We start from the raw sequence: 26,602 nt of genomic DNA, 5'->3' as shown, positions 1-26,602 counted from the left end.
TTGACTGGTATACTCTTGAACGATGTATACTTTGGTACACATATTTTCAAAGTTTAGTATCACTCATTCCATTTTATATTGGGAGGAGGCTGATATTTATGATAACTTTAGAATGAAGATTTTTAAATTGTCAAATTTGAAGTTAAATTCTTTGCTAGGATGTATGTAAAGAGAAATAATAGCAAGAGATAGAAATAACTATAGTTTTTATAAAATAGCAAATAAAATTCAACTAGTATCAATATTAGTTGATTTCACCAAAACGTACACATATTGGAAAGTTGATTATTAGTATCACTGACATTAATGTCTGCTTCTACTTTATTTTCATTCTATGAAATGATGGCGGTAACTATTTTCTTTTTAGTCATAACGAAAGATAAAACAAATCCTAGAATAAAATAATCATATACGAAGAATGGTATGAAAAAGCTAATTAACTAAATGAAAAATGGTGATTAATACTTCATTTCTGAGCAAGTTACTATTTATGATTGTGACACGGTTAGAAGCCTCGAAGTAAATTTAGCATGATATAGAAAGAGGTGAATCATATAGACATATTAATACCACTAAAATAGGTTTTTTTTTTTTTTTTTTTTTCAAAAGAAAAGAATACTTTGAATTTGTTTAGTTACTTTTTGATAATGAAGAATGCTCAAATCTATGAGAAAACCAATAATGGAAGAATATATTCAAAAAAAAAAAAAAAAAAGCCCTGAATACATGTATTTTCTTCTGAAATGAATTTTATTGATTAACAAGTTTAATCTACAAGAAAAAGCAAGTTGAAAAGATGAGAATATATGAGACAATGATATACTTCAGACTAAAAAAAAAAATAACTGCTGTTTTTAACCGAATCGCATAAAATTATCTTGATGGATTTATTAAACATTAAACTTCATATTTGAATTGAGCGTCGAACTAAATAAAATATAAAAATATCAATTTCCAAAATTACTGCAACATGATGCAAATTACTGCGGCACACAGTTTAGCAATAAAAAATAAAACAAAATAAAATAAAAATACTTGTTTTACTTTTTTTTTTCTCCCTTCTATATAAAAATATGGAGTCAAATACAAGTGATAACAACAATTCTATCCAGGCTTCTTCTTCTTCTACTGAGACAAACAAGAAGCGTAATAATAATCGCCGTCGTTACAATAATAACAAACGCGAAAAGAAAGAAGAAAAATCGCGTTCAAATACGACTACCGCCGAGAATAAAGACTCATCATCGTCATCATCAAAAAAAAAAAAAAGACCAATACCAATAAAGGCCAACATCAAAAAAAGAAAGAACCCTTAAAGAGTTTTATTAAAAAAAAGCTTACAACTAATCCAGAAGAAGTTAATGCTGATGAAGAAGGCGAAGTATGTTTTATCTGTACTCGCCCTATTGATTATTATGCTGTAGCTCCATGCGATCATCGCACATGTCATTTGTGTACGTTAAGATTAAGAGTATTATATAAAACAAACAATTGCGCTTATTGTAAGGTAAAGTATGACAACAAATGAGAAAATAAATAAAAGAAATTTTGTACACTGATGATTGGATGATAATAAACTAGATGGAAGCTAAACAAGTTATATTTACAAATGTTGGCGAAAAGCCTTATGAAGATTATAAACCAGAAGATACACCATTTTATGATAAGAAATATGGTATTAAATTTGAAACCAAAGATATGTATAAAGAAATGAAAGCTATTCTTCAATATAACTGTCCTGAACAAGACTGCGAAGAAGCATTTGAGAATTGGACTGAACTTAAGCGTCATGTAAAAAAGGCTCATGAACGATTATGTTGTGATCTTTGTTTAAGAAACAAAAAAATCTTTTCACATGAACATACTTTGTACACTCAAGCTCAAATTCAAAAGCATTATCGCGAAGGGGATGCTTCATTTAATAAGGATGATGAAACTGGATTTACAGGTCATCCAGAATGTGTCTTTTGTAGAACTCGATTTTATGGTGCAGATGAGTTATTTGAACATTGTCGAGATAAGCATGAACAATGTCATCTTTGTGTTCGAAGAGGAATTCAACATCAATACTATGCTAATTATGATAGTTTGGTAATTGAAATTTTTTTTTTCTTTTAAAAAAAAAAGTAATAAGCCAGTCTTACTTATAAATCTATATAGGAAAAACATTTTAAAAAAGAACATTATCTATGTCCTTATCAAGAATGTTTGAACAATAAATTTGTTGTATTTGATTCTGATATTGATCTAAAGGCTCACGAGGTAAAAGAACACGGAAACTTACTTTCACGTCAACAAAGAGCGAAACAAAGTGAAGCGCGTCGTGTTGATGTTAACTTGAGTTATGCTGGTAGCCCTCATCAACAACAGCGCAGTAATAATAGTAGTAGAAATAGTAATCCTGTCAATTTAGCATCAGCAGAAGAGTTTCCTAATATTGATGGCTCAACTACAACAAATAATGTTACAGCACTATTAGCCTCCAGATTAGCTTCTACAGTTATAACGCCACAGGAAGAATGGCCAATGTTGGGTGAGGAAAACAATAGCAATGTAGCTAGTGGAAGATCTTCACCTATCATTCATAATCATGAATCAGATACAGTTATTGTTTCTCGTCATGCTGCTGCTCTTGATCGTATTGCTGATATATTTAAGAATGTTGAAAAAGTGATCAAGTTTCGTCAATTAGTAACTGGGTTTACTAGTTTAAGCACAAATACAGCTACTTTTGTTAATTCAGTTTATGATTTGTGCGACAAAGATGCAGGAATGGCAGCTAAAGTATTAACTGGAGCAAAAGATCTAATTGATAACCAATCTTTAAAATCTGATATGATCCGAACATGGAATCAAAAAAAGAATTCATCTGTAAGGAATTTATTATTTAAAGATCTTTTTTTTTTGAATTTAATTAATATATTCATATATGTATAGTCTCCCTTAAGAGAGGATGAAAATGATGGAAGCCATGCATCCAATGTGTTAGTAGTGAATCTAGACAATCAAAGAAGTCAACAACAAAAAAGAAAAAATAACCCTGGATATTGGGATAAGGTAGCATCTGCAGCTATTAATGCAAGTAGTAGTAGTAGTAGTCGAACCTATCATAGTACACCCTGGAGTGGTGCATCAAGTTCACGTACCAATTCAGAAAATGATTTACAAGCACTATTTCCTGCCCTACCCTCCTCAGCAGCTAGTTCATCTAGAAGAGTTGCTATTAATTCAATGATAAGAAGAACAAATAATACAAATGCATGGGGAGGAGAACCATCATCAATAAGCAATAATCCAAACGATTCTGAGCTTTCAGATAATAATGATACCATAAACAATAGAAAGAAAAAGGGAAAGAAAGGTAAACAAGTTCTATTCCGCGTTGGTTTATAAAACAAAAAAAAAAGTATTTATGTATGTGTATAAATAATTATGTAATCAATCATCTTCACTTATATTGGTATTTGCTTGTACAAGTGAAAAGGGTGATAATATAGAGGGATTATGTGGGTTTGTTCTCTTTTCTGTATAATCCCATAATAAATTAAGTAAATCTGGCCCTAAAGAATATAAATCGACTACAAATTCATCTTGAAAAGAAAATATTAGTCGTGTTACATGTTGATTGTAGATAATTATTTGTTACCGTCATTTTCTTCCACTAACATATCCTCTTTTTTATGACTTTTAATAATGGATTCAATTTCTTCAGTCTGATCCATTGTCCTTGAACTTAATCTTCTAGCTAATTCCAGAATATCAAAGCCCTTAATGATAAGAAATAGTTAAAATAGTATGTTCACTTTTTTAAAGCTAAGCTAAGCTAAGCTAAGCCAAGCCAATCTACCTGTGGTAATCCCCAAGCTAATCGTATATTTTTATCTACAAATTTATTATGTATTGGATTCACATTCTCTAGATCCTTTTCATCATATACATCATCAATAATGATACCCTCTTGATGATATTGATTTGTTCTCTTTTGTCTACTCGTTCGATTTAATAAATCCTCAGTCGTTACTTCATTCCCATTAAGTACCATATTTGTTGAAGGAGACGTTGGATACTTCATAGTGTTATAAGAAGAAGGAGTTAATGAACCATCACTAAATTGAGCAGGAGAAGGCGGTGTTCTCACTTTTTTTGAATTATTTGTGATTAATGGACTTGTACGTCGCTTTTTATGATATTCGTTATAAGAAGATGGAGATAAAGAAGAGTCGTTATTATTTATATTTATTGATACAGAATTTAAGAGCTGAATTAAGTCAGTTGAGGGATTATTAAAAAATATTCTATGCATAATGGTATAAGTATGTTCGCGAAAATGTAAATCAAAAAAGATATTTTCAGGCTCTGTGACATGATTTTTAAAATAAAGAATAACTCGCATATCAAATTCACCCCATCCTTTCTCTTGTAATAAATAAGGTTCCTTTACAAACACTATAAAATAGATTATAAGCCTTCTTTGATGAATATGAAATCTTATTCCTATTTCTATACCTCTTCTTGGGTTATCAAATGTTGGATGTAATATATATTCAACATGATCCAATAAATGATTTAATTTACCCTTATTTTCTCGATGATTGTCTACTGCCACTAATTTAATCTTCCAATTCCTCCAAGGATGCCCTTCAGAAGCTCTAGAATTTCCTTTCATAACATGATTTTGACAGATAATCTTTATATCTTGAAAATATTCACTCTAAAAAAAATGTATTATATCGTTATTGTAAAAATATGCATGTATATATTTTTTTCTTTACCATTTTTATGCTATATTATTATACTCGTTAAATAGCTTTTTTTTTATTTTTACAGTTAGAATGAAATGTTGAATCTACATTTGTCGATTAATTGAATGAATAAACCAAAAAATAAAATAAAACAATAATAATAAAAAGCGAGTTTCTTACTATTTAAAATATGTATTTTGATCGGGAAAAATCAGAAAAAAAAGGAAATACAATAGAGGGAATATATTAGCTGTTTAATGTATATTTAATAAAGCATATAATACATGCACAATCTAGAAATATGAACAGTAACTTTTTTTTTTTTTTTTCGTTGTACAAAAGAAGAAAGAAAAAAAAAAAAATACACATTGTTATATCTATACATGATAGTTCCGACGCTGAGCCAATTTGCGGTAGTTGAAAAAAAAATTAAATTTTAGTTTTTTTTTTTTTTTTTCGAAATAAATAAAATATACACATGCATGGTGACAGCATTCGTCTTTTTGGATAAAATAAAAAAGTAATATTCGACAAATATGGTAATAAATAATACTTCCAGTGCGCATAGCGTCAAATAGGAAGTTTTTAAAAATTAATGACAATTTTTTTCAAATTCAATTAGCAACTTTTTTTTTTTTTTCCAAAAATTTCAATTGGCAACTTGATATGATTTCAAACGGCAATTTTTATAAGTATTATACAGACTCATTGCTTGAGCATTTTCCAAATATATTAACAGAGTTCTGAATAAAGCCTTTAATATTACTTGATGGAATATTATTACAGGCTTCAGCTATTCTTGTTCTTAAATCCTCATTTTCATTAAAATAACTACGTCTTACTTTGCCCAAAATTGCTCTATAGGATTGAGCTCAGAAGAGTAAGGAAAAAGACAGCCTCGTGCTATAATTATTTTCTCAACTTCTTTAAAGATATGAATTGGTGCATTATCCATAACAAGGTAAAATCCTTTCATTTCAGGGCACTTTATCCATCTTTGAAATAAAGTTCAGGTAATGGTCCGTTACTATATCTTTAGAAGCTGGGGCTTTTTGGAGAGGTGTTCCTTCTTTTATGAGCTCCAGCTATCTTTTTTTTTTTTTTTTATTTTATTTTATTTTTTTTATTTTTTTGGGACTTGAGGAATCCTCAACTCGATATTTACAACACCTACTATAGCAGAGATTGCTTCAAGAACTGTATAGAATGCTGCTTTAGTAATTGGGATAATAATCACAGCTGGAGTACCATAAACTGAACGAACGGTTTTCGGCCTCATATTAATATCAAAATTAGTCAGTTTCATCAATAAAAATACAATTTTAGAGAAACGTCATATCTAAGTTTATCCATTCAAATTTTTGTTTAAAGTCTACTTTTATCATTTCTTGCATGGAATGTAGCTCATTTGATTGATATATTACATTCCTTGGATATAAATTCTAAACTAAACCCTTCAAAGACTTTTGTTAAAGTATCAAATGCATCTTTTGTTAAGACAAAAAGATATTGATTAAAGTAGTTTATACGATAATCCCTTATACTTTTCTTGTAGCTGACTTTTGGCACAATTGACTTTATTAGTTTTCTTTTCATATATATCCTATTCAGGACCCTCTTTTAATTTTTTTTTTAAGCTATTTTCTCTATTTTCGCTCAAGGGCTAGATCATGAGTATCTAGTTTAGGATTTTTAAAAATTTGCCATTTCGCACTGTACTAGTTGCATTTAGGACTTGTTGCATAATTTAGGCCTTTTATCGCCATTCTAAAATTGATAAAGGGGATAGTCCTGTTATTATTAGTAATATTGATTGTATGCTAATAATAATAGTAGATATATTACATAAATACACTTTTAGTAGCTAATATTTAAGGCATCGATAATATATCAACTACAAAATCTTGATAATTTATGCTCATTAAGATCAAAAGATTTAATTTTTGTAGCTTATATCGCAAGATATCAACTACCATGTATCTATTAATCTTTAGAAGATGAATAATATCTTTATTGGACATGGTTCATACAAAAGACAGTTAGAGTCTCTTTAAAACTTTCTTCTTTAAACTTTTTCAGCTAAAAAAAAAAAGTCAATTTCTGTATTATATTACTGCATGTGAAAATCAAAATATTTCAACTACCTAAGCAGCCACGTTTTACCTATTCTTACTATTTTTCTCATCTTTTTTCATTGACTATTATGCTTCTTCTCTTCATCAACTATGTAATTAATCATCATATCTGTATCTGCTTTTCTTTTCTTTTTTTTTCAATCTTGATACAACTTGAGTCTTTCTTTTACCAAAACAGAAACTAAAAAAAAGAGGAAAAGTCTTCGTCTATATGCAAGAAGAGGATATTAGTGTATACCAATTTATCTAATTAAATAGGCTATAATTCATCATAATATGAAAGCAAGTAATGTCTATAATACAATATGTAAGCAACTGCTAACTTATGAATATCTTCTATTATAATAATATTTCTGCATTAAAGCAAATGCAATCAATTTCGATACAACATAAAAATAAAGCTAAATACAACATGTTTAAGAAACACCTTTGGGTCTGTTTTTAAAAAGAACTATGCCTTTGAGTGATTTCCCCCCCAGATAACAAGACTATTTCAGAATCAACATCTACGTTTGTGTGTCATCTGTGATCCCTTTATCTATCGCATACTGTAACAAGTACTAAAAATAATAATAAATATCTATTTATCTTTAGTTTAAAAGATGAGAAAAAACTCGTTAGAATTCTTCTTGAAAATAGAACATTTAAATAGTTGTAATAGTCTATCAGTAAACAGAATAATAGCTGAAAAGCAACACTCAAGAAGGACCAGTTTTGGTACTGAAAAATATGAAAAAATAACTAATAAATCTGTTTAAAGTCCTTTGGAGATAATTATTCAGTTAAAAGATGTTACATTATAACTACAGGTTGCTTTTATAATCGTTTGCCTCTAAATATTATATTACCTGAGTCACAATTAATCCCACCAAATAGAGGTTGATCTATTTCTTATACCTTTACGCTGTATGTTTCATCTTTCCATACAATATAGTCCTTTCATTGACTTTTATAATAATTGTGTAGCCTTGTCTTAAAATTATAGGCAACTCTACATTGAAAACTATTACAAGAAAAACCCTGTTATGAATGTCGCAAGTACGACTAACAATCACTTATATCCCTCAGAATAGGATTTCCAATATCTCGCAGCTTTTGTTTCTGCATTTCATCATCGGAAAAAATAGATCGCAAATACCGCTAATGGGTCAAGTTTGTTTGATTCGTCTTCACTTAAGTTAATTGCATCTTTGAGGATAATTAGGCACTTCTCCGCCCATACAGTACTATTGAACATCTGCCTATGAGAATTTTCCAAAGTGGGTAATAACAGTAATCTTACCGAGGAGGAAATCTTGTCGGTACAAAGAATAACAAGCAAAGGTTGTATGTCAAAGCGGTAGAATACCTCCAAGCATTTTTCAACTGATTGTTTCATCGAATTTTTTGTAAGGTTTGACTGAATCTCCAAAAGGATTGCACATGATTGAGCCATGTAAAGAACAAAATAAGAATCATTACCCGAAAATTCTACTTGAACAAAACTGAAACTAGGACAATCCTTTTTTATAATGGATCCAGCAAGCAATTCAATCAATTTAGGGTTTTGTAAAACTTTTCTAGCTAAAGAGCTATCAGCAAAGTATTCAATTTGACTTTATGGGTTTATCTACTTTCACTCATTGTAATAAAAACTGAAGAGTGAAAAAAGAATTGTGCTTGTTGAATTTCATAAGATCCAACTGGCAACCGTGACCGTAACAATCCAAAAAAAAAGTTTAGTTTTTATAGCAGAAAATAAAATATCATAATAATAAAAAACGTCGCCTTATCAGAAATAAAAAGTCGACTTCAGATTAGAGTAAGCATTTATTTCTACAATAAATTTGATATGCCTCCACTTTAAAGAAAATTGAATGGTAACAGGAAGTTTCAATTGGTAGACAGAAAATTTAAATGGACTATGAGGATTTTGATTGGCCAGAAAAAAGTTTGAATTTCTATTTTTGAAAATCTTGAATTTCAAATGCAAATCACAGTAATAACACATTAATAGTTTTTCTTGTTTGCATTTGCATAACCGCCTCCAGACGCCCCAAATCTATTGAAGATCCACTCTCTTATCTCTTGAATCTATTACCATCAACATTCCATACTAAGAAAGTGAGAAAATCAATTGATGTCTGGCTCATACGCTGGCCTTCTATATGTGTAATTCTGCTTGGAGATGGACTATCTAGCTTCACTCCCAAATCCCTGAACCCTCTGACCATCATCTTCTTTCAGTACAACAACGATTTTCTGATAGTTAATCATCATCATTTATACATACACTTTAACATTTTCCCTTTTATCCCAAAGGGGTTTTTCTTTCCATAGCGATCTGACCAGTATATAAATACTATGTGCTTATTGGTCATTTTTTAATTTTTAAATAAAATTCTTCTTAATCGTAATAACACATTACTTAAACAGGAGTAATGCATAGAGATAGATTTTTATGTATAGTAAAGTTTCATTATTATTTTTTTTAAAAAAAAAAAAAAATCATGAGAAAATTTAAACTTTTCTCTTCCTTTTTCCTTTTTCCTTTTTCCTTTTCCTTTTCCCTTTTTTTTTTTTTGTTTTCCCCTATATATTCATATAGGATGGAAATAGGTCCTACAAGTAATAACTTGACAACGTGTTCATCACAAGCATGTATCGAGATAGCAAAAAGTATTCTAGATGATATAGATTTCAATATAGATCCTTGTTCAGATTTTTATCAATATACTTGTAAATATATATAAATTTATCATATATAGTCTGATTTTGACATTTCATAGGTGGTAATTGGTTGAAAAGAGCTACTATTGCTGAAGATAGAGCATGTAAATAAGCCTTTACTCATATTATATGTACGCTTTATTTTATTTTATTTATTTATTTATTTATTTACGGATAGCCAACGGCACTTTTGAGGAAACAAACGATATTATTATCGATGCTATGCATACAATTTTAGAAGGGAATTATGAAGAGATTTATCAGTCTTTATCTACTATAGATACTGAATTTCATACGCAGGAACAAGAAGCAGTAGATAAAGAAAACTTTGGAATGATGAAAACTTATTATGATACGTGTATGAACCTTACTTACATTAATTCATTGGGACCTACACCTATTTATGAAGATATTGCCGTATTTCAGAATAAAATCTTTCCTATAAACACAAATTCAAATAGCAATGACGACAGTAATAATAATAATGAATCTCTCTATTTTTCAAAGGACAATATTCAGGTCATCAGTCAAACTATGTCACTGTTTAATCAATACGGTATCTCTACTCTGTTCTCATTATTTGTTGATCAAGATGATAAAAACCAAAATATAAATGTTATTTTATTGGATCAAGCTTCACTTGTATTGCCATCTAAAGAATATTATGAGGATCCTAAAGTTTTAGAAAAATATAAAAATGGTTTGAATGATATTCTTTATAAAGTGTTGGGTCATTTTTCAAATAGTATAGAAGATAGTATCTTTCGTATTAAAGCAAGCGAAAAGTATGGATTTCATTTTTGGTCACAGGAAAAGATCTCAGCTACTGTAGATGAGTTTATTGCTTTTGAAGCCCAATTGGCTAATATGTCCCTTAAAAAGTAATTTTTTTTTCTTGCATATCATATACATAACCCCCTCCTCCCCCCTCTCTCTCTCTCTTTTTTTTTTTCCTAACATCTTTATTCTATAGTGAAGACTTACAGGATCCTATAAAACTCTATAATCCTATTCAACTCTCAGAATTTCAGAACAAGTATCCATTCATGGATTGGGCTTCAATTATTAATTCTTTGATACCATCAGATAGTATTTATACACCAGATACGGTTATTATCAGAACCCCTCTATATTATGAAAGACTTAATTTATTACTATCGAGTAACAGAGTCAAATTACAGACATTACAAGACTATTTTATCATCATTTATGTGCTCAACAAAGTATATACCTTGGATGAATCCTCTCGTGCTGCCTATCGGAAAATGAATGGTGAGATATCCATGGGCACATCAGTGGAGCAGCCTCGATGGAGAACATGCGTCAGTTACACTAGCAGTGCTTTATCCAATTCCATGGGTCGCTATTATGCTTTACAGAAATTTGGTGGGGAAGAGGAAAGAAAGAAAGCTGAGGCACTGTTGACGACTGTACATGAGGCATGGTTAAATCGTCTTCCAAACATTGAATGGTTAGACGAACAAACTAGACTTAAAGCGATAGAAAAGGTATTTAAAAAAGCATGGCAAGGAGGGATTTTATATATATATATATATATATAGAGAGAGAGAGAGAGAGAGAAAGAGAGTATACATGTATCTATATTTATATATTATTATTATTATTATAGCTGAATTTAATTAAGCATAAAGTTGGGTATAGTATTATATCACCTGATCTGAGAGAGCCGAATTCAATCAAGAGCTATTATGAGGATCTTTATGTCAACAAAACTAGTTTCTATGATACTGAAAACAATATTGCCATATGGTACGTGAAAAAGATGTGGAAGAAAGTAGGACAAGAGGTGGATAGAGATGAATGGTTCATGTCACCTCAAACAGTGAATGCATATTATTCACCCAACATGAATCAAATTGTTATCCCTGCTGGTATCTTGCAGCCTTCCTTCTATAATTCATTTTATCCAGATTATTTAAATTACGGTAGTATTGGTATGATAATTGGTCATGAATTAACCGTAAGTGTGAATCTGGTTTATACCTGTTATCCAATGGCTCATTATTAATATATATATATATGTGTATATATACATCATAGCATGCATTTGACAGTTCTGGTAGAAAGTTTGACGGGAATGGAAATTTAAATAATTGGTGGACAAATCTAACTTCAACAAAATTTGAAGAAAAGACGCAATGCTTTATTGATCAGTATTCTAAATTTAATACAACAGGTCCTGATAATAATTCGATTCATATTAATGGAAAAGTAAATTTTGATTTCCTTAAAAGAAAAAAAAAGTATAAATAACAAAAATGAATTAATTTAGTTAACTCTCGGAGAAAATTTGGCAGATAATGGAGGAATCTCCGCATCTTTAGTAGCATACCAGAAACTAGTATCGAACAAGATACAACAACAGCAACTGTTGCCTGGTTTAGAAAAATTAGCCCCTGAAGCTTTATTTTTTATTAATTTTGGTCGTACTTGGTGTAAGAAACAAAGACCCGAAATAGCTTATCGAATGGTATATAGATAGATAGATAATAATTTGTAATTAGACATACCTAATTTTATATATAATAGGTTTTTACTGACGTGCATTCACCAGCAACTGCTCGTGTTAATGGTGTGGTTCAAAATAATGCTGAATTCGCAAAAATCTTTCATTGTCCAGCTGATAGTCCCATGAATCCTGTTAATAAATGTGAAATATGGTAGAGTGGATTATAGCTGCGTATAATAAATAAAGCAACGATTTTTTTTTAATTTTACTTTTACTTTATTTTACCTTTTTTTTTTTTCCTTTTTAAATTTGATTGCCTTATGGGATATCATTAGCATATACAGATCGCATTCTAATTAATATCTTTTATGTCATTGATAAATTATCGCTATTGGTGCTAATTTATCATGCTCTAAATCATATAATTTTATTTTTAAATCAAATATCAAGTATAGATCTCGAGAATACATGATTCAATAACGAAAAATAATATAATAAAATAGATGCACTTCTATGTTAAACAAGAAAAGGCATGGATGTCATAATTATAAACAAACTCAATGTCTTCTACTCTCACTCACTCACTCTTTTCTCTCTTTTCTCTCCTCTTTATGTGTGTGTGTGTGTGTGTGTGTGTGTGTGTGTGTGTGTGTGTGTTTTTTGCCCGTTGACAGCTATATTTAAAACAGACCAAATTCCCGAAAATTAGACGACCTGAAAACCTGTTATGATTATGAATTCATATGAAGAAGAAGAGTGAATTATTTCCTGTTCTATTCGTGTGGGGTGTATTTATAGAGGAATAGACGATTTACTTATTGATGGAGTTCTATATTTATATAAAGTGTTATTATCATTATGAACTTATGATGTATATCTACCATTGGTCCTTCCGTTTGATTAGTTTTTTTTTCTTTCTTTTTCTTCTTTAGACTACTTGCTGCCAACTAGTTTTACTTAATGTAAAACAACCTATAAAATAGGCATAAAGACAGTTGATTATAAATTCATCATCATATCTATATAAGAAAAAAAAACTCTAAATTAAGTATAGTAAAAGTAAAGTAAGTTAGCTGATGCCAGTTTATTTACTTCATATAAAAATGTCAAAAAGATATGGTCTTTCTTTTTATTTTATTTTATTTCTCTTACTTTGCATTTATCAAATGTTCAATCATAATTCTAGTAACGATCACGATTCTCAAATAGTAAAAGAAGATTTGAAAGAAAATTTATCAGATAATACAGAAAACGATTCATTATATCAAACGCAATTAAAAGCCATAAAAATACCTTCTTCTTCTTCCGCAACTCATTCTACGAATAATAATTACAATTATTATAATACAAACATCTCTTATATGTCAAGTCATTTCCAAGACTTTTATGATGATATCTTGAGTTTTACAAGTGGTAAATTTATAAAGTGTACATATAAAATAGTATTGCAAAACTATTTAATCATATATGCGTATATATGCGTATGTATGTATATTTACTTTTTTTTTCTCCCTCCCCCTCGTAGATCTTGATCCGTCATGTAAATATAATGAGGAAGATCCAATGGAAGATCCATATTTTATGGCATTCCTGACTTCAATATCATCTAGTGAACCTACTTTATCTTCTCATCGATATCCATCACAGCAACAACAATTTGCATTCTTACCGCAGCAGTTTGAATATTCCTTTAATAATGGCAGCAGCAGTAGTAGTGGTAGTCCTAAATCAATACCTTCTATAAAAAAAAAGAAAAAGAGATCCAGTTTAGAAGAAAGTGACATGACTACACAAAAGAAGGCTACTTCAACTAAAATTGGTTATTGTGAACACCCGAAGCATGTCTTTTATCGACAAGAGAGACACATGAGTTGTAGTAACGGTAATGAATCTGCAACTTCAGTTATGAAGGCAACACCTCGTCGTGGAAGGCCACCCAAGGGTTCAAAGGCAACTGATTTTATTTATTCTACATCTCCTTCATCCGCTTTTCTTCCTACAGACAGCTGTTATCCTATTGTTGAATTAACCGTACGACCTTTACCTAAACGATTAGAAGCAGTTGTAGGTAAATCAAATATCAAAGTCTGTTTGACATGTCTTAAAAGATCTGATTTGGATCCTGATTATATACACAATGAAGCTTATATTGGTCCTCAGCAATTATCAAAACGACGAAAGTAATGATAGTATATGAATTATTTGTGTGTTTTTTTTTTATATACATATACATATACAAATATAAGGATATCTTGTTTATTTTGCTATTTTAATAATAATAATAATAATGATAATAATAATAATGATAATAAAAAGGGAAACATTCATAATTTACTGCTGTTATTACTTTCCTCGTCAGGAAATAAGATACCTTGAAATCTAGTCATTTGAGGAAACTGATTTCCTTGCTGCTGTTGTTGTTGTTGTGTACTATTAGATTTAATAGGTTTACTTGAAAGTAATGATATAGCTGAAGATCTCCTTCTTAAAGGTGATAATAATTCATCCTCTGATGTTTCTTCTTCTTCTTCTTCTGCTTCTGCTTCTGCTTCCTCTGCAAATTCAGGTGGTTGAATCCATTCCCAAGGTACTACACAAGGGAATATACTTCCTAATTTAGCAGCACGATTAATCCAGGCAGGTATTGGCTTTTTCGTTAGTTTCTGTACAAGTGCTTCAGTAAAATGGTTACAATTCCTTGTGAGCAAATTATAAGAAGGTCCGATAAATTCATCAGATAATTTTAATAATAAATCTTCAAGTTCAGCTTCTGTCAAATCCATTGTTCCCATGTCAATTGTTTTCCTTTAATAAATAGTATTTAGAAAATTATTTCCAATATTTAAATAAATATATACTTTAATGTCAATTCAGGAATTCCTGTTTTTGGTTCAACAACGAAAACACCAGTAACATTAGGAACATCATGTCCACCAAAGCAATATTCTTTATCTCCAATCTCAACCCCGGAATGAAATACACCTAAGAATTGTTAAGTTTTAACTGTTTCATTGCTTTTTTCAACTTACCAATGCCTAATGCATAATAACCAAACTGGGTTAAATAGTTAGATTCAAGCTAATACAATTTCATATAAGCATCACTTTAATAGTTAACAAATATATATACATATATATATATATATGCATATATCAACACAACAGTAACATATATTTATATATACAAATATATATATATATACCATATCATAAACATTAACATAAACTATATTATACAAGTATTAATCAACAACAACAAAAAAAACATACACACACATTTACTAATGTATATGAAATGTACCATGTTGCTTTGAAGTGTTACATTCTTCAAATTCACGTTTATTAAAAAAGTAATTAAACATTGATTAGTAAAAATAGAGTATCAAACAATGTATTTCTTTTTCGAACTGATTTATTTAACGCATTAAATTTTTTTTTCCTTCTTACCGCAATATAATTTCCATTTTTGGTGATAATCTTAGCATGTCTCAAAAGTCAACAGTCAATAACTTACATTTTTTGAATGAATTTAATGCCTTGGTTATTCTGTTGTCAATCGTGTTAATAAAAGAAGAAGAAAAAAAAAACTCCCTCTCTCTTTTTTTTTTTCTAGCTTGTTATCACCTGTTTAAAAGTCAAGTTTTCTTTTATAGGACTTATTTAAAGAAGCAGTATATATAAACACTATTAATAATAAAATAGGTATTCTTTATGTAACATCATTCAATAATAGAAATGGTATGAAAAAATGTCAGACAGTAGCTAGTAAATTTTTCTTTCTTTCTTTCTTTCTTTACAAAGTAAGCTTGCATTACCAGGAAGAAATCTTTTTTACTTGTTTTGCTAAAAGTCCATAAGCCTGTTGAAGTATATAGTACTAAAGTTAGAATCAACTCTTGTACTCTCAGTTAGCTTGTTTATTTATTATGCAAGTAGTCAAGCTACTTTCATATAAAGATGATTACTAAAAAATGATGATAGTTATATATCAAAGAATGTTAGCCTGGTTAATTTACTGATGATCTTGATTTATTGACAATAGAAAACTATACGTGTGTTAAAATTTTTATTAAGCAAATTATATAGAAAATGTGTGGATTTATCACAAATAAAAGTAACTCTTGGCCGCCACACATTTTAATCATATCCACAAAGTTTGGCCAAAAAAAAATATTATCTCTGTAAACACTAAAATCCTTTTGAAGGTTGTAATTTTAAGATGTGCATGGAAAAAAATAAATAAATTAGAATTCTTCTTTTCCATTAAAACCTTTGGCTATAAAGTAATTTTTGCGTTTTCCTGAAGTATTTTTACACCTGCATTTTGTTGTTTTATATTCCTTCTCCCCTCATCTTTTTTTTCCTTATTTAAATAAGAAAAAAAAAAGAAAAGATAAGTATATTTAAGAATTATAAGACATTGTTAATGCTATTCTGCTTTCAACAGTACATTATGTGCTGTGATGCAGATATATTTTTTTTTAAAAAAAAAAAAAAAATGTCTTATAATTCTTTAAAATATCCTATCTATTACTACATTTTTTCTATCTCGGCTACTTTGATCTCCATTATAATGGTGATCATGATGCTGGTGAACTCCAGTCAGAGTAGCAGACTCAGTAGTAGTTGATCCAAGTACTATTTACAAGAATTTCATGTAAACTTTTCTTTTTTTTTTCTTTTTTTTTCGCTTTTTCTTCTTATATTTACGTTCATGGATCTTTCTAGGTTTTCGAACTTGATCGTGTGTATTGTATATAACAGATTCTTCCTCTACAATATATGTACATATTAATAAAATCGTTACAGTTGCCCCCCCGTTTTTTTTTCTTTAATTCTTACCTTGGTTTGGTTTTATGTACTCAATTGTAGTTATTAAACTATTCAAAAGCTACAAAATAGACACACATATATATATTTATATATTTGTATTTATAACGTTTACATACATCATACTTTGCTGATCTTCTCCTTCTTTTACCTTTCGTTGATTTTCAACAACAGCTTTTAAATCTTTTACTTCTTTAATAGTATGATCCAATTTTTCTTCTAAACTTTCAGTTGAAATTTGTAATTGATGAATTGTTTCTTGAATAGCTGAATCCATTAATTTTGGTGATGCAGAACTATCGATATCATATTCAGAACTTTCAGAAGGAACGACGTCCATCACGTTAGAATATCTTATTTGGGGTATAAGCCTATTCCGAGGTGGTTTCCTTCTTATTTTGTGCAACTTATCAAATCCTGTCTTGTAAAACCAGGGATGTTTAAAATCCCAACGCTGTGGATGACTCCCGCTTGTATTCATATCCGAATTAGCATCTTTCGTTTTATGAAAGTCGTACACTATATACACAAAGGAGAAAAAAAGTTAAAAAAAAATATATATACACACATATATGAAGAAAAGAACGCACTATTTAATTGTCGAACAAAACTTGACCAGTTGCAGTGTTTAAAATAACAAGGTAAAACTTTCCTTGAGAAATCAACATTATTAAATACTGTGAATTGATCGCCAGAGCCAGTCCAAGCTATTAAATTTTGTGTACTTTCATCATCTACCATGCTAGTTATATATGTGTGTTATTTAAGAATTTTTTTTTTTAACATGAGCTGATTAAACTTACGCAAATAATTTAGTAATGAATGCAGCATTCCTTGTTGGAGCTACTCTGAAGAATCGTTCTACAAATCCATGTTTATTTTGCTGTCTTCTCCCCTTTTTTTCCATAGAATTAACTTGTTGATGTGTTGGTGGTGACAAATGCCGTTCGTCTTCTATCTTTTTTTTCTTCATTAGAGTATAATAAAAAAGAGGAATGACCCTTCTTAATAGAAGATATACAATTCTTTGCCTGTTTGCAAAAAAAAAAAAAAGGGATACAAATAAAAGAATACTTTTTTTAATATTTTTTATATAAAAAAAACAAAAAGGAGTAAAGTTTTGTATATTTTATTTTATTTTATTTTATTTTATTTTATTTTATTTTATTTTTTGCCGATGCATTTGTTATATAAATTATTAACAAATGCCTTTTTGTATTTTCAGTGGAAACAATAATTCTAATTTGTCGTGACTTCCGGTTGCCCCTAAACAGAAAATCTTCTAGAACGTCAATGTTTTGTATGGAATAATAAAGAACACTACTATTTACTTGATGTAACTAAATCTCGATCCTGCTGAAAGCTTTTGCTTCTTTTTATAAGAATTGACATTGTCTACTTTCTGAAATATTTTAATTCTTCTATGATTATTTACGTCATATCACTAACTCAGAGTATATCTTTCAAGTAAGGGAACCAGTAAATTTACTTTACTTTCTATTCTATTAGCTGTAGTAAAAAAAAAAAAAAAAAAAAAAAAAAAAAAAAAAAAAAAAAAAAAAAAAAAAAAAAAAAAAAGTATATCTTTATCTCCTTAACATACACAAATATAAAAGCACATTATGTCATCATAGTACAGATAGAGATAACCTTCTTTTTTGTTTGTTTGCATTTTATAAATCAGAAGCTTCCTGTTACATAGCTGTAGTATTTAGAATTTATAAAATGCCAGAAATAACTTGACTTTGATCTTCTTTAAAAATAATTCACCATCAAACAATATTCTCTTGCCTAATAAACTGATATCCTCTTTATTATTTATACATACTAATTCCCTGATTACTACTGCCAAGGTCATTATTCAGAATGAATACTAACATTTGTCAGTAGTATACATAAATTCGAACCATCCTGGTACTATTCTTTCAAGCTGTTCATAATAATTACCTTTTTTTTTTCCTCCTTACCTAAAAAGACCCTTTTTTTTTCTTTTAATAACAGTGGATATCACATCAAATAGTTTATTTTTAAAACAACAAAAAAGATAGCTTACAATGTAAATCCTTCTATTTAAACATACTAGACTTTATTATATATAAGTTTACTCTATTTCATTTTTAAACATGATTTAAAGCATTATATATAAAAGTAAGCGAATCATATAATTGGTGGCTTCTTCTATATGTCATTTTTATTTTGTATAAAAAAATCATTTGATTTATCATTATAGGTACAACATGATGTACTCTAATCATCCAATAAGAATACATCAATGCCTTTATTTGAAATTCTGTTAATAAATGAACTTTATTTTCAACAAGCTGTTCATAATTCAATAATGTCTTCAGAATGACGTAAAGATAATTTTCTACTATTGTTTTTTTTTATGTTCAAAAAAAGAAAAAAAAAATACGCGATACTATGATGTATAAATGTAATTTTATATTGCTATGCATTCTATTTTTTTTTTCTTCTTTTACTATTTGTTTCTTTTTTATCTATTTAATAAAATAAAATAAAAAATGGCACTGTATTATGGTATTGTGTTTGCTATTTTAGCGTCTGAGGTAAAGGATAAATAAATTAAAATATAGAGAATAAAATGTATTCATTTACTTTTTGGTGTCTTTTTTTTTTTTTTCTTAAAAAAGATTTTCGTTTTCTTTTTATTCTTGGTAAGTACATGCTAATACACTTTTTTTTTTTTTTTTTTTTAAAAAAAAAGAATATATGTACAAATAGACCCATTGTTGTATATCTATTGATTGCTTTTAGTTACCTATTCCTACTCGATGGCAAAAACCAGTTTTCCGCTGGATTGCTACCTCACCTCTTGTAAGTAGATGGATGATAGATACATGATTATTTGCTTAAATAGTTGAATAGTGACTGAAAAATTGTATTTTTTTTTATATACATATAGATAGCTCATTTTCAATATGTGATGAGAGTTGTGTTTGCGTAAGTTTATACTATTAAAAAGCATCCTATATGATCGATCCTTTCTAATATACATACATACTATAGGTTTATCTTTATTCTTTTCTTGGGTAAATATAAATATTTATTTAATAATATTCTATATACCTATTTAAGGTGAATTTTAGATGCTGTTAATACATTAAGAGCGTTTTATGAAGTCGTTAATGAGGAAGAGAATGGTGTCCCTACGGGTAATTCAGATTTTAGAGCACAAGTGGGTCAAGCTGCAAAGAAATTTTATGCTCAAAGAAACTTATACCTTACTGGTTTTACTATCTTATTATTACTGTAAGTTTTGGGAGAGGGGGGGTGGTTCTATTCAAATGTGATTATATAATCTTGTTAAATTCCTATGAATTGTTTTATTATTAGTATCTTGAATAAGATTAAAAGCATGGCACAAGATTATATTCGATTAGAAGATGAGTTCATTGAACTTGAAGCAGCCGTAAGTATCTGCATTATCTCTTTATTTCCCTGTATAAATAGATAAAGTTTAACCCCTTCACTATTTAATATGTATATCCAGACCTCTAATGACCCAGCAGTTAAAGCTGCTGCTAGAAAGATGGATACAGCACCCATTGAGTCAGAGAAAACTAAACTTGAACCTGTTAAACAAGATAATACTTCTTCTTTTGATAACAAGGATAAAGAAAGCAGAAAAGATATTTAATTTAATAATATAAAATAATACTTTTTTTTTCTTTTTTCAATAATAATAAAAATTACGCGTGTATGTGATCATTATATTCACCACTACTACTTTTCTAGTAGGAAATAATTTATTTGTTGCATATTATTATTGTTTACAACTAAAACGTTTTTATTGGTTTCAGAGTGTAAATTTATTATTCTATTTTACGAGTAATGCATATACATAATGAGTTTAATTATTTTGTGGAATAACATGCTTGATATTCAAAAGTATTATTAGCTTAGAAGACAAACATCTGCTGAATAGATACATACATACACACACACACATATATATATATATATATATATACATATATAAATGGCTATCTAATTCAACCTATATAGGACTGGAGTTGATTCAATGATCGTCTATCGTCATCACTGTAATCTCTCCTAATACTTGTGTATATTCTTCTTATGCACAAATAGATAAATGTATATACTTTTATTCGTGGAACTTGTACATCTTGGAAAATAAATACACTACTACTACTACTACTACTAACTGTATGTTCCAGATATTTACTTGTGATGAATAAGGGACTAAAATCTCAACCCACCTTCCTAATGCTATATCTGCTGTTGTACAGTATCTAAATACTGTCATGTCCTTTATATATATATACATTCTTGATGATCAAATAGTAGAATGTTGTCTGCTCATCATAATAACTACTAAAAAAAAAAGAAAAAAAAATAACTGTAGTTTGAATTAAACTAGTTTGCTATTTGACTTGTATAAGCCTGAAAGTTGAAAAAAAAAATGAGTTGCCAGAAAGGTGATTTTTTTTTTTGTTTGTTTGTTAATTAATTCATGTTAAAACGTAGTATTATGTAATATATATGTATAATAACCAGTGTTGTTTATTTATGCTGATTTGTATATAAAATCCTATTATTTCTAACTCATTGTGCAGCAGACATACTATTTTCCTTTCTTTCTTTCCTTCTTTCTTTCTTTCTTTCTTTATTTACAAGTTATCTTTATAATGGTTATTGAACACCAAGCCATATCTCAAGAAGAACAAAGAAAGCTAATAGAACCTTATCAACTATCTGTTGAAGAACATATTGCAGACAAGGATCAGGAATCTTTAATGAAAGTAAAATATTAACAAAAAAAAAAAAAAGAATAATTTTGTTATTAAAATATTATTCAGTCTTTTAGTTCTTTTGTCGATAAAAGCACACATCCAACAAATGAATCTGTTACTGGTATGTAAATAACAATATAGATAGAAACATTGACTTTTGTTGTTGTTTTTTATATACAAATATATTTTAGAAACTGGTTGTATTCATGCTCCATGCTCAAGGGCCCCACGTCACTGGTATCGTCATAAATTAAGTAATTGGGTCTATAAACATGTTGCTGTACCTACTGGTTTCAAGTTGGCTGTAGAAAAAAAATTTGGTAATTTTATTGTCATACGTGAGGTATAATAGAGGTTATAGGATATGTTTGTACTACGTAATAGTATATATGAATACAAATATTATTATTATTATTATTATTAGACAGGTCAATTACACTATGAAGAAATGCCGATTTATACACGTATCGGTATGCATATACTCTTCAATAACTATTATGCAGATAGTGGTAAATAATAAATGGAAATTTGATTTTATTTAACTTACTCATTTTGATTTGACTACTAACTAGTGGCGGATACAACGTTAATGCATTCACTTTTCGCCAAAGAAACTATACGTCAAGGACATTACTTTGACCAACCAGAGTCAGTTAAATCTATTCCTAGCTTTGTACACCATTATTGTATAGATATGGATAATTACGCAATTTCTGACTTGAATAAATATAAAACCTTTAACGAATTCTTTACAAGAGCTATCTTGCCTTCAAAGAGACCTATAGCAGATCCAAATGATGATGTAAGTTTTTTTTTCCTAGGGGAGGAGTGGGGGGAGGGGAAGAAGGATTATTAGAATGGTGAATAAACTCTCTTATTTCATAATAATATATAGAATGTTATTGTTTCATCAGCAGATTGTCGGTTAAATGTCTTTGATTCTATAGATGCTGCAACTACCTTTTGGATTAAAGGAAAAGAATTTTCATTATCAAATCTTTTACAAGATCAATCTTTAGCGAAAAAGTTAGAAGGTGGATCTCTAGCTATCTTTCGTCTTGCACCACAGGATTATCATCGTTTTCATATTCCCACAAAGGGAGAAATAAAGTCTATTCAATCTATTTCTGGAACTTATTATACAGGTAAACAGAATAATAATATAAATCCAGCAACAGAGAGAGAATATATCCTTGGTTATTTATTTAATAATATGATGGATGTAGTGAATCCCTGTGTGGTTACAGCAGATATCAATGTGTTTACTGAAAATCATCGAAATAGAATCATAATTGAAAGTCATCATGGATTCGAATATGTATTAGTCTCTATCGGTGCTCTCTTGGTTGGTTCTATTGTGCTTACAAATGCAAAAGAAGGGGAAAGATTAGAAAAAGGTCAAGAGATGGGTTACTTTCAATATGGTGGTTCAACTGTTATAACCATTTTCCCTAAAGATACAGTAACTTGGGATAAAGATTTGTTAAAAAACTCTCAACGATCTCTAGAAACATTAGTGATGATAGGAGAACAAATTGGTGTCTATAATAATATTTAAAGAAGAAAAGTATATACATATATAAAAGGAAGGAGGACGCTTTATTTTATTCTGCTATTATTTGTTCATTTGTATTTAAAATCGTTTCAATTTGTAAAAGCCATAATTTGGCTGGATGCCGTTCATCCACTATATTTCCAAGATAATAACCTACTAAATCTCTTAACTGATTAAATTCCTGTTCTGAAAGATAGAACAAATCTGGTCTTTTGATAATTGAAAAAATAGTTCGAAAGCCTTCTCTAATTAATAGTTGACTATTCAACAGGGAAAGAAGAAAAAAAAAAAGGAGAATGTTATTCACGTACTCTTTTTTTTTTTTTTCCTCTATTTTATTATAATAACTTACTGTTCTTTTATTTCTTGTATTTGCTTATTTTTTGAGGAGAACGAAGAACATTCAATCATTAATTCTGATGTTTTGAAGAAAATCTACCAAATAGTGAAATGAATATATAAGGATGGATAACCTTCCATTTATTAGTTTATTTACCATTTTTAGCGATGCATGTAATATCTCTGCTGGTAATTGAACTTGAGCCATTTCACCTAATATATAAAGTATTCTTCTACGTAAAAGATACCACTAACAAAATAAAAGCATTGAAAATGAATACCAAGTTATATTTTACAAATTGCAATGTCTTTATATATATATATTTAAAATTTACTTTTTCTGAAGGAATTGATAATTGAGGCACACTCAATAAATTAGATAAACGAAAAACAATGTCTAAACAAAAGTCGATTTCAGTGTTATCATTCATCGTCTTTATATTCATCCAATTTTTATCCAGTACAATCATTTGTAAAAGTCCCCAAATCTTGTTTAGAATTTCATAAGGTGTATCTGTTGATATCAACTTTAAAAAGGATTCATTTGTAATAAGGAACTGAAGTTTATTCCTAATTGAAATGTGAGTGTCTTGATTGTAAGGTTTTTAAAATTAAATTAAATTAAATTAAAAATTGAAATTGAACTTTTACATTGATTTACTGTTATCTTGTGCTACACGAGTGAATATCTCCAAAATCGCTTTCACAGTTGGAAATGCTTCTTTTGGTGTTCGCTTCGTGTCACGGGCTTTGATGATCGCTGAAGGAAGAACGTCATATTTCTCCGATAATTTTATGATTTCAGTATAACTCATGTCATAAACTTGACTATTCTCTTGTATGATGTAATATTCTGGAGGTAGCTTTGAAAATGGGAAATGAGTAAATGCTTGCGCTAGTTGATAGAGTGTCGAATGCGTTGAATCGATAAGGAGTTCTTGAAATAATAAATCTCTTGTAAATAAGAAATGAACTGTCAATTTATTGATAATTTCTGCAATTAGTTGTATAATTTCATACAGTCCTTCCTCATGACAGACAGATAGACAGAATCGAAAATTAACTAATAGGATACGACACGTTATTTTTGCATTTTCAGAAGAAAGGATAGCATGATTGATTTCTCTAGAAAGAATTTGCAATTGCTCTAGTCCTTTAAGAGAGCATGTATGGGAATCTTGAGATGGAATGAATTGTGCTGAAAATTGTTCACTGAATGATTTAATACGTGACGGTACAAGTGATGTATTGAATTCCTTTGAAAAGTTTTGTGTTTTATTCCATTCTTTAAAGATAGTGTCGAAAAGAATTTTATATAATTGCAGCTAATTTATTTATGTACAAAAAAAAAGAAAAAGAAAAAGAAACGTTAGTATTGCTCAAAAATGGTTCATATAATTATGTAGGTTTACATGTTCTTCACTTTCTGTTTGCTCTAAAGGTGAACGTTGTATCTGATTTTTTGGTCTCATTTTTACTTTATTAGATACAATCGATCCTGCTTTAAATGGAACAACTGCTGCTGCTGCTGCTGCTGATGATGATGATGATGATAATGAAGGCTCCTGTAGGACAGCTTGCTGAAAGGTAGATGTATCTTTATTACTTATTCGTTCGTCTTTAATGGATGAAGGTGTACTATGCTCCTGTTGTGGTTGCTGTGTAGGTGATGCTAGTAGTTTCGGTACATTAGTTGATATTGATTGTTGAGATGATACTGTAGATGATTTTTGATCTGAAGAAGCTGATGATAATAAACTTCCTTCATGAGGAAAAATAGGATTGAATATTTTTTAGGTTTTAAAGCTTTTAGTTTAGTAGGAAAAGGTGTACCAGGAAAGACCCTTTTTGACTGACTTTGATCAATATCAGTTTGGTACTTTGTCACTTGTTTTTTCAAATTAAGTACTTCATGTTCCTAGGTATTTAATACATACATACATACATGAATATTTATTTACTTTTTTTTTATAAAAATTCTATATATCATCTATACTTTGACTCTAGCTAATTCTTCAACATCTTTTAATTTAGATTCTAACTTTTTATTTTTCACTTCTGTAAGATATAACTTATATTTTAATTCTTGCATTTGTTTTTAGTCTAAAACAAATTCTTATACATAAATATGAATAGAATATATCTCATATATATATTTCATACATAATCATCTATTGTTGAATCTATAATAGATCTATTTTGAGTAGAAGCTACGAAATTTTCATCAACTTTATGATTATTCTCTTGTACATTATCTGTCTGCATTTGTGTACTCATGTAGTACTGTTCCTCTTTTGCTAATTTTTCTAGATCATCTGGATTTAAATCCTCAAAATCAAACAGATCCTCATTAAAGTCCATTTCGCTCATTTGCCTTTAAAACCAACAACAAAACAAAAATGCGTATATTTATTTATTTATTTATAAATATTCGGAGCACAGTAACGCGAAAACGCGCATTATATTTAACATGTATGTTTTGCTGGGTTTCAAATGATAGTTTTATAATTATACTACAATCATCAAGCAGTAAAAGAAGTAAATAAACATATCTGTAATAAGAGTTTCTCCAAATAATTGTATGATTGGAGCCCACTTCAGTGTTTTGAAATTAGTAAAAAAAAAATAAAAATAAAATAAAAAATAAGTGACTATTATCTAAATAATACTCAATTAACAGGTAGTGCCCACTTGAATATATGCTGTTCAAGATAGTTTCTCTACTACTCGAGAACCTTTAGATCACATATTATGTTCTAGTTGAAATTTGTTACATCCTTTAGTATCGATATAAAGATAGACTTGTACTTATTTTTCTTCAATATATAAAGTATATATATAAAAATATATACTACAACAGAACGAAGATATATCATCCTTGTATCTCTGCTTGAACCATTTTTTTTTTACGAATAATAATCACTCTTATTGTCTTTCTTGATCTTTCAAGTCACAGATTACGATTAAATTCTGATTTTTATTATTATTATTATTTTTTTTGGCAATGAGCATGTAGCGACGAAATAAATGCGCAATATTGCCCGAGCC

General features: G+C 29.0%; 12 protein-coding genes across 12 annotated transcripts; 5 read left to right on the top strand and 7 right to left on the bottom strand.

Moving 5' to 3' along the window:
- Positions 1-1,073: 1,073 nt before the first annotated feature.
- Positions 1,074-3,393, top strand: BX663DRAFT_553400 (uncharacterized protein; the record flags this gene model as incomplete). Its single annotated transcript, XM_051531445.1, has 5 exons — positions 1,074-1,206; positions 1,287-1,507; positions 1,582-2,091; positions 2,161-2,871; positions 2,938-3,393. 5 exons carry the CDS (start codon positions 1,074-1,076, stop codon positions 3,391-3,393), a joined length of 2,031 nt encoding a protein of 676 aa, XP_051381146.1.
- Positions 3,394-3,438: 45 nt separating this feature from the next.
- On the bottom strand, positions 3,439-6,021 carry BX663DRAFT_553399 (yeats family-domain-containing protein; the record flags this gene model as incomplete). The annotated part of the gene is made up of 5 exons (XM_051531444.1): positions 3,439-3,590; positions 3,647-3,767; positions 3,848-4,446; positions 4,507-4,711; positions 5,908-6,021. 5 exons carry the CDS (start codon positions 6,019-6,021, stop codon positions 3,439-3,441), a joined length of 1,191 nt encoding a protein of 396 aa, XP_051381145.1.
- Positions 6,022-6,090: 69 nt separating this feature from the next.
- On the bottom strand, positions 6,091-6,645 carry BX663DRAFT_515144 (uncharacterized protein). The gene has a single exon (XM_051528389.1). The coding sequence runs from the start codon at positions 6,336-6,338 to the stop codon at positions 6,147-6,149; it is 192 nt and encodes a 63-aa protein (XP_051381144.1). The 5' UTR covers positions 6,339-6,645; the 3' UTR covers positions 6,091-6,146.
- A 1,343-nt stretch (positions 6,646-7,988) lies between these two features.
- BX663DRAFT_487747 (uncharacterized protein) lies at positions 7,989-9,093 on the bottom strand (the record flags this gene model as incomplete). Its single annotated transcript, XM_051524771.1, has 2 exons — positions 7,989-8,440; positions 8,958-9,093. The coding sequence occupies 2 exons, from the start codon at positions 9,091-9,093 to the stop codon at positions 7,989-7,991; spliced, it is 588 nt and encodes a 195-aa protein (XP_051381143.1).
- A 328-nt stretch (positions 9,094-9,421) lies between these two features.
- On the top strand, positions 9,422-12,367 carry BX663DRAFT_515138 (uncharacterized protein). The gene is made up of 8 exons (XM_051528388.1): positions 9,422-9,595; positions 9,646-9,690; positions 9,765-10,467; positions 10,560-11,094; positions 11,217-11,567; positions 11,648-11,818; positions 11,880-12,077; positions 12,137-12,367. Exons 1-8 carry the CDS (start codon positions 9,466-9,468, stop codon positions 12,269-12,271), a joined length of 2,268 nt encoding a protein of 755 aa, XP_051381142.1. The 5' UTR covers positions 9,422-9,465; the 3' UTR covers positions 12,272-12,367.
- An 810-nt stretch (positions 12,368-13,177) lies between these two features.
- BX663DRAFT_515135 (uncharacterized protein) lies at positions 13,178-14,372 on the top strand. Its single transcript, XM_051528387.1, has one exon. The coding sequence runs from the start codon at positions 13,524-13,526 to the stop codon at positions 14,238-14,240; it is 717 nt and encodes a 238-aa protein (XP_051381141.1). The 5' UTR covers positions 13,178-13,523; the 3' UTR covers positions 14,241-14,372.
- On the bottom strand, positions 14,311-15,415 carry BX663DRAFT_114365 (PPPDE putative peptidase domain-containing protein). The gene is made up of 5 exons (XM_051521502.1): positions 15,378-15,415; positions 15,259-15,281; positions 15,086-15,134; positions 14,915-15,038; positions 14,311-14,861 (listed from the first exon to the last, which is right to left on the bottom strand). Exons 2-5 carry the CDS (start codon positions 15,259-15,261, stop codon positions 14,381-14,383), a joined length of 657 nt encoding a protein of 218 aa, XP_051381140.1. The 5' UTR covers positions 15,262-15,281; positions 15,378-15,415; the 3' UTR covers positions 14,311-14,380.
- Positions 15,416-16,530: 1,115 nt separating this feature from the next.
- BX663DRAFT_515128 (HSF-type DNA-binding-domain-containing protein) lies at positions 16,531-18,030 on the bottom strand. Its single transcript, XM_051528386.1, has 6 exons — positions 17,689-18,030; positions 17,476-17,627; positions 17,037-17,404; positions 16,898-16,946; positions 16,766-16,828; positions 16,531-16,693 (listed from the first exon to the last, which is right to left on the bottom strand). Exons 1-6 carry the CDS (start codon positions 17,856-17,858, stop codon positions 16,569-16,571), a joined length of 927 nt encoding a protein of 308 aa, XP_051381139.1. The 5' UTR covers positions 17,859-18,030; the 3' UTR covers positions 16,531-16,568.
- Positions 18,031-19,407: 1,377 nt separating this feature from the next.
- Positions 19,408-20,543, top strand: BX663DRAFT_531958 (B-cell receptor-associated protein 31-like-domain-containing protein; the record flags this gene model as incomplete). The annotated part of the gene is made up of 5 exons (XM_051530417.1): positions 19,408-19,452; positions 19,661-19,724; positions 19,993-20,155; positions 20,240-20,315; positions 20,397-20,543. 5 exons carry the CDS (start codon positions 19,408-19,410, stop codon positions 20,541-20,543), a joined length of 495 nt encoding a protein of 164 aa, XP_051381138.1.
- Positions 20,544-21,555: 1,012 nt separating this feature from the next.
- Positions 21,556-23,218, top strand: BX663DRAFT_553394 (phosphatidylserine decarboxylase-domain-containing protein; the record flags this gene model as incomplete). The annotated part of the gene is made up of 6 exons (XM_051531443.1): positions 21,556-21,669; positions 21,727-21,781; positions 21,852-22,003; positions 22,085-22,169; positions 22,233-22,462; positions 22,556-23,218. The coding sequence occupies 6 exons, from the start codon at positions 21,556-21,558 to the stop codon at positions 23,216-23,218; spliced, it is 1,299 nt and encodes a 432-aa protein (XP_051381137.1).
- Positions 23,219-24,112: 894 nt separating this feature from the next.
- BX663DRAFT_114187 (uncharacterized protein) lies at positions 24,113-25,126 on the bottom strand. The gene is made up of 2 exons (XM_051521500.1): positions 24,967-25,126; positions 24,113-24,879 (listed from the first exon to the last, which is right to left on the bottom strand). The coding sequence occupies exons 1-2, from the start codon at positions 25,024-25,026 to the stop codon at positions 24,202-24,204; spliced, it is 738 nt and encodes a 245-aa protein (XP_051381136.1). The 5' UTR covers positions 25,027-25,126; the 3' UTR covers positions 24,113-24,201.
- Positions 25,127-25,895, bottom strand: BX663DRAFT_114201 (uncharacterized protein). Its single transcript, XM_051521501.1, has 3 exons — positions 25,805-25,895; positions 25,551-25,748; positions 25,127-25,472 (listed from the first exon to the last, which is right to left on the bottom strand). The coding sequence occupies exons 2-3, from the start codon at positions 25,644-25,646 to the stop codon at positions 25,227-25,229; spliced, it is 342 nt and encodes a 113-aa protein (XP_051381135.1). The 5' UTR covers positions 25,647-25,748; positions 25,805-25,895; the 3' UTR covers positions 25,127-25,226.
- Positions 25,896-26,602: the final 707 nt, after the last annotated feature.

The sequence above is a fragment of the Cokeromyces recurvatus genome (genome assembly GCF_025118155.1).
Source record: "Cokeromyces recurvatus strain NRRL 2243 chromosome Unknown BX663scaffold_19, whole genome shotgun sequence".
Lineage (NCBI taxonomy): Eukaryota > Fungi > Mucoromycota > Mucoromycetes > Mucorales > Mucoraceae > Cokeromyces > Cokeromyces recurvatus.
This window is presented reverse-complemented; position numbering and strand designations above follow the sequence as displayed.

Bases quoted from the DNA above. Each gene is read 5' to 3' on its own strand.
- BX663DRAFT_114187 (XM_051521500.1), bottom strand. From the start codon at position 25,026: ATGAGACCAAAAAATCAGATACAACGTTCACCTTTAGAGCAAACAGAA. The intron at 24,880-24,966 runs GTAAACCTACAT...TAAATAAATTAG, and splicing joins AAACAGAAAGTGAAGAACAT to CTGCAATTATATAAAATTCT.
- BX663DRAFT_515144 (XM_051528389.1), bottom strand. From the start codon at position 6,338: ATGAAAAGAAAACTAATAAAGTCAATTGTGCCAAAAGTCAGCTACAAG.
- BX663DRAFT_114365 (XM_051521502.1), bottom strand. The intron at 15,039-15,085 runs GTAAGTTGAAAA...AACAATTCTTAG, and splicing joins TTATTATGCATTAGGCATTG to GTGTATTTCATTCCGGGGTT. The intron at 14,862-14,914 runs GTATATATTTAT...TATTTATTAAAG, and splicing joins ATTCCTGAATTGACATTAAA to GAAAACAATTGACATGGGAA.
- BX663DRAFT_515138 (XM_051528388.1), top strand. From the start codon at position 9,466: ATGGAAATAGGTCCTACAAGTAATAACTTGACAACGTGTTCATCACAA. The intron at 11,095-11,216 runs GTATTTAAAAAA...TTATTATTATAG, and splicing joins GACTTAAAGCGATAGAAAAG to CTGAATTTAATTAAGCATAA. The intron at 11,819-11,879 runs GTAAATTTTGAT...GAATTAATTTAG, and splicing joins CGATTCATATTAATGGAAAA to TTAACTCTCGGAGAAAATTT.
- BX663DRAFT_515135 (XM_051528387.1), top strand. From the start codon at position 13,524: ATGCGTATATATGCGTATGTATGTATATTTACTTTTTTTTTCTCCCTC.
- BX663DRAFT_114201 (XM_051521501.1), bottom strand. From the start codon at position 25,646: ATGCAAGAATTAAAATATAAGTTATATCTTACAGAAGTGAAAAATAAA. The intron at 25,473-25,550 runs GTATAGATGATA...TTAAATACCTAG, and splicing joins AAGAATTAGCTAGAGTCAAA to GAACATGAAGTACTTAATTT.
- BX663DRAFT_515128 (XM_051528386.1), bottom strand. From the start codon at position 17,858: ATGAAGAAAAAAAAGATAGAAGACGAACGGCATTTGTCACCACCAACA. The intron at 16,947-17,036 runs GTAAAAGAAGGA...TCTATTTTGTAG, and splicing joins TTGTTGAAAATCAACGAAAG to CTTTTGAATAGTTTAATAAC. The intron at 16,829-16,897 runs GTAAGAATTAAA...CATATATTGTAG, and splicing joins GTACATAAAACCAAACCAAG to AGGAAGAATCTGTTATATAC.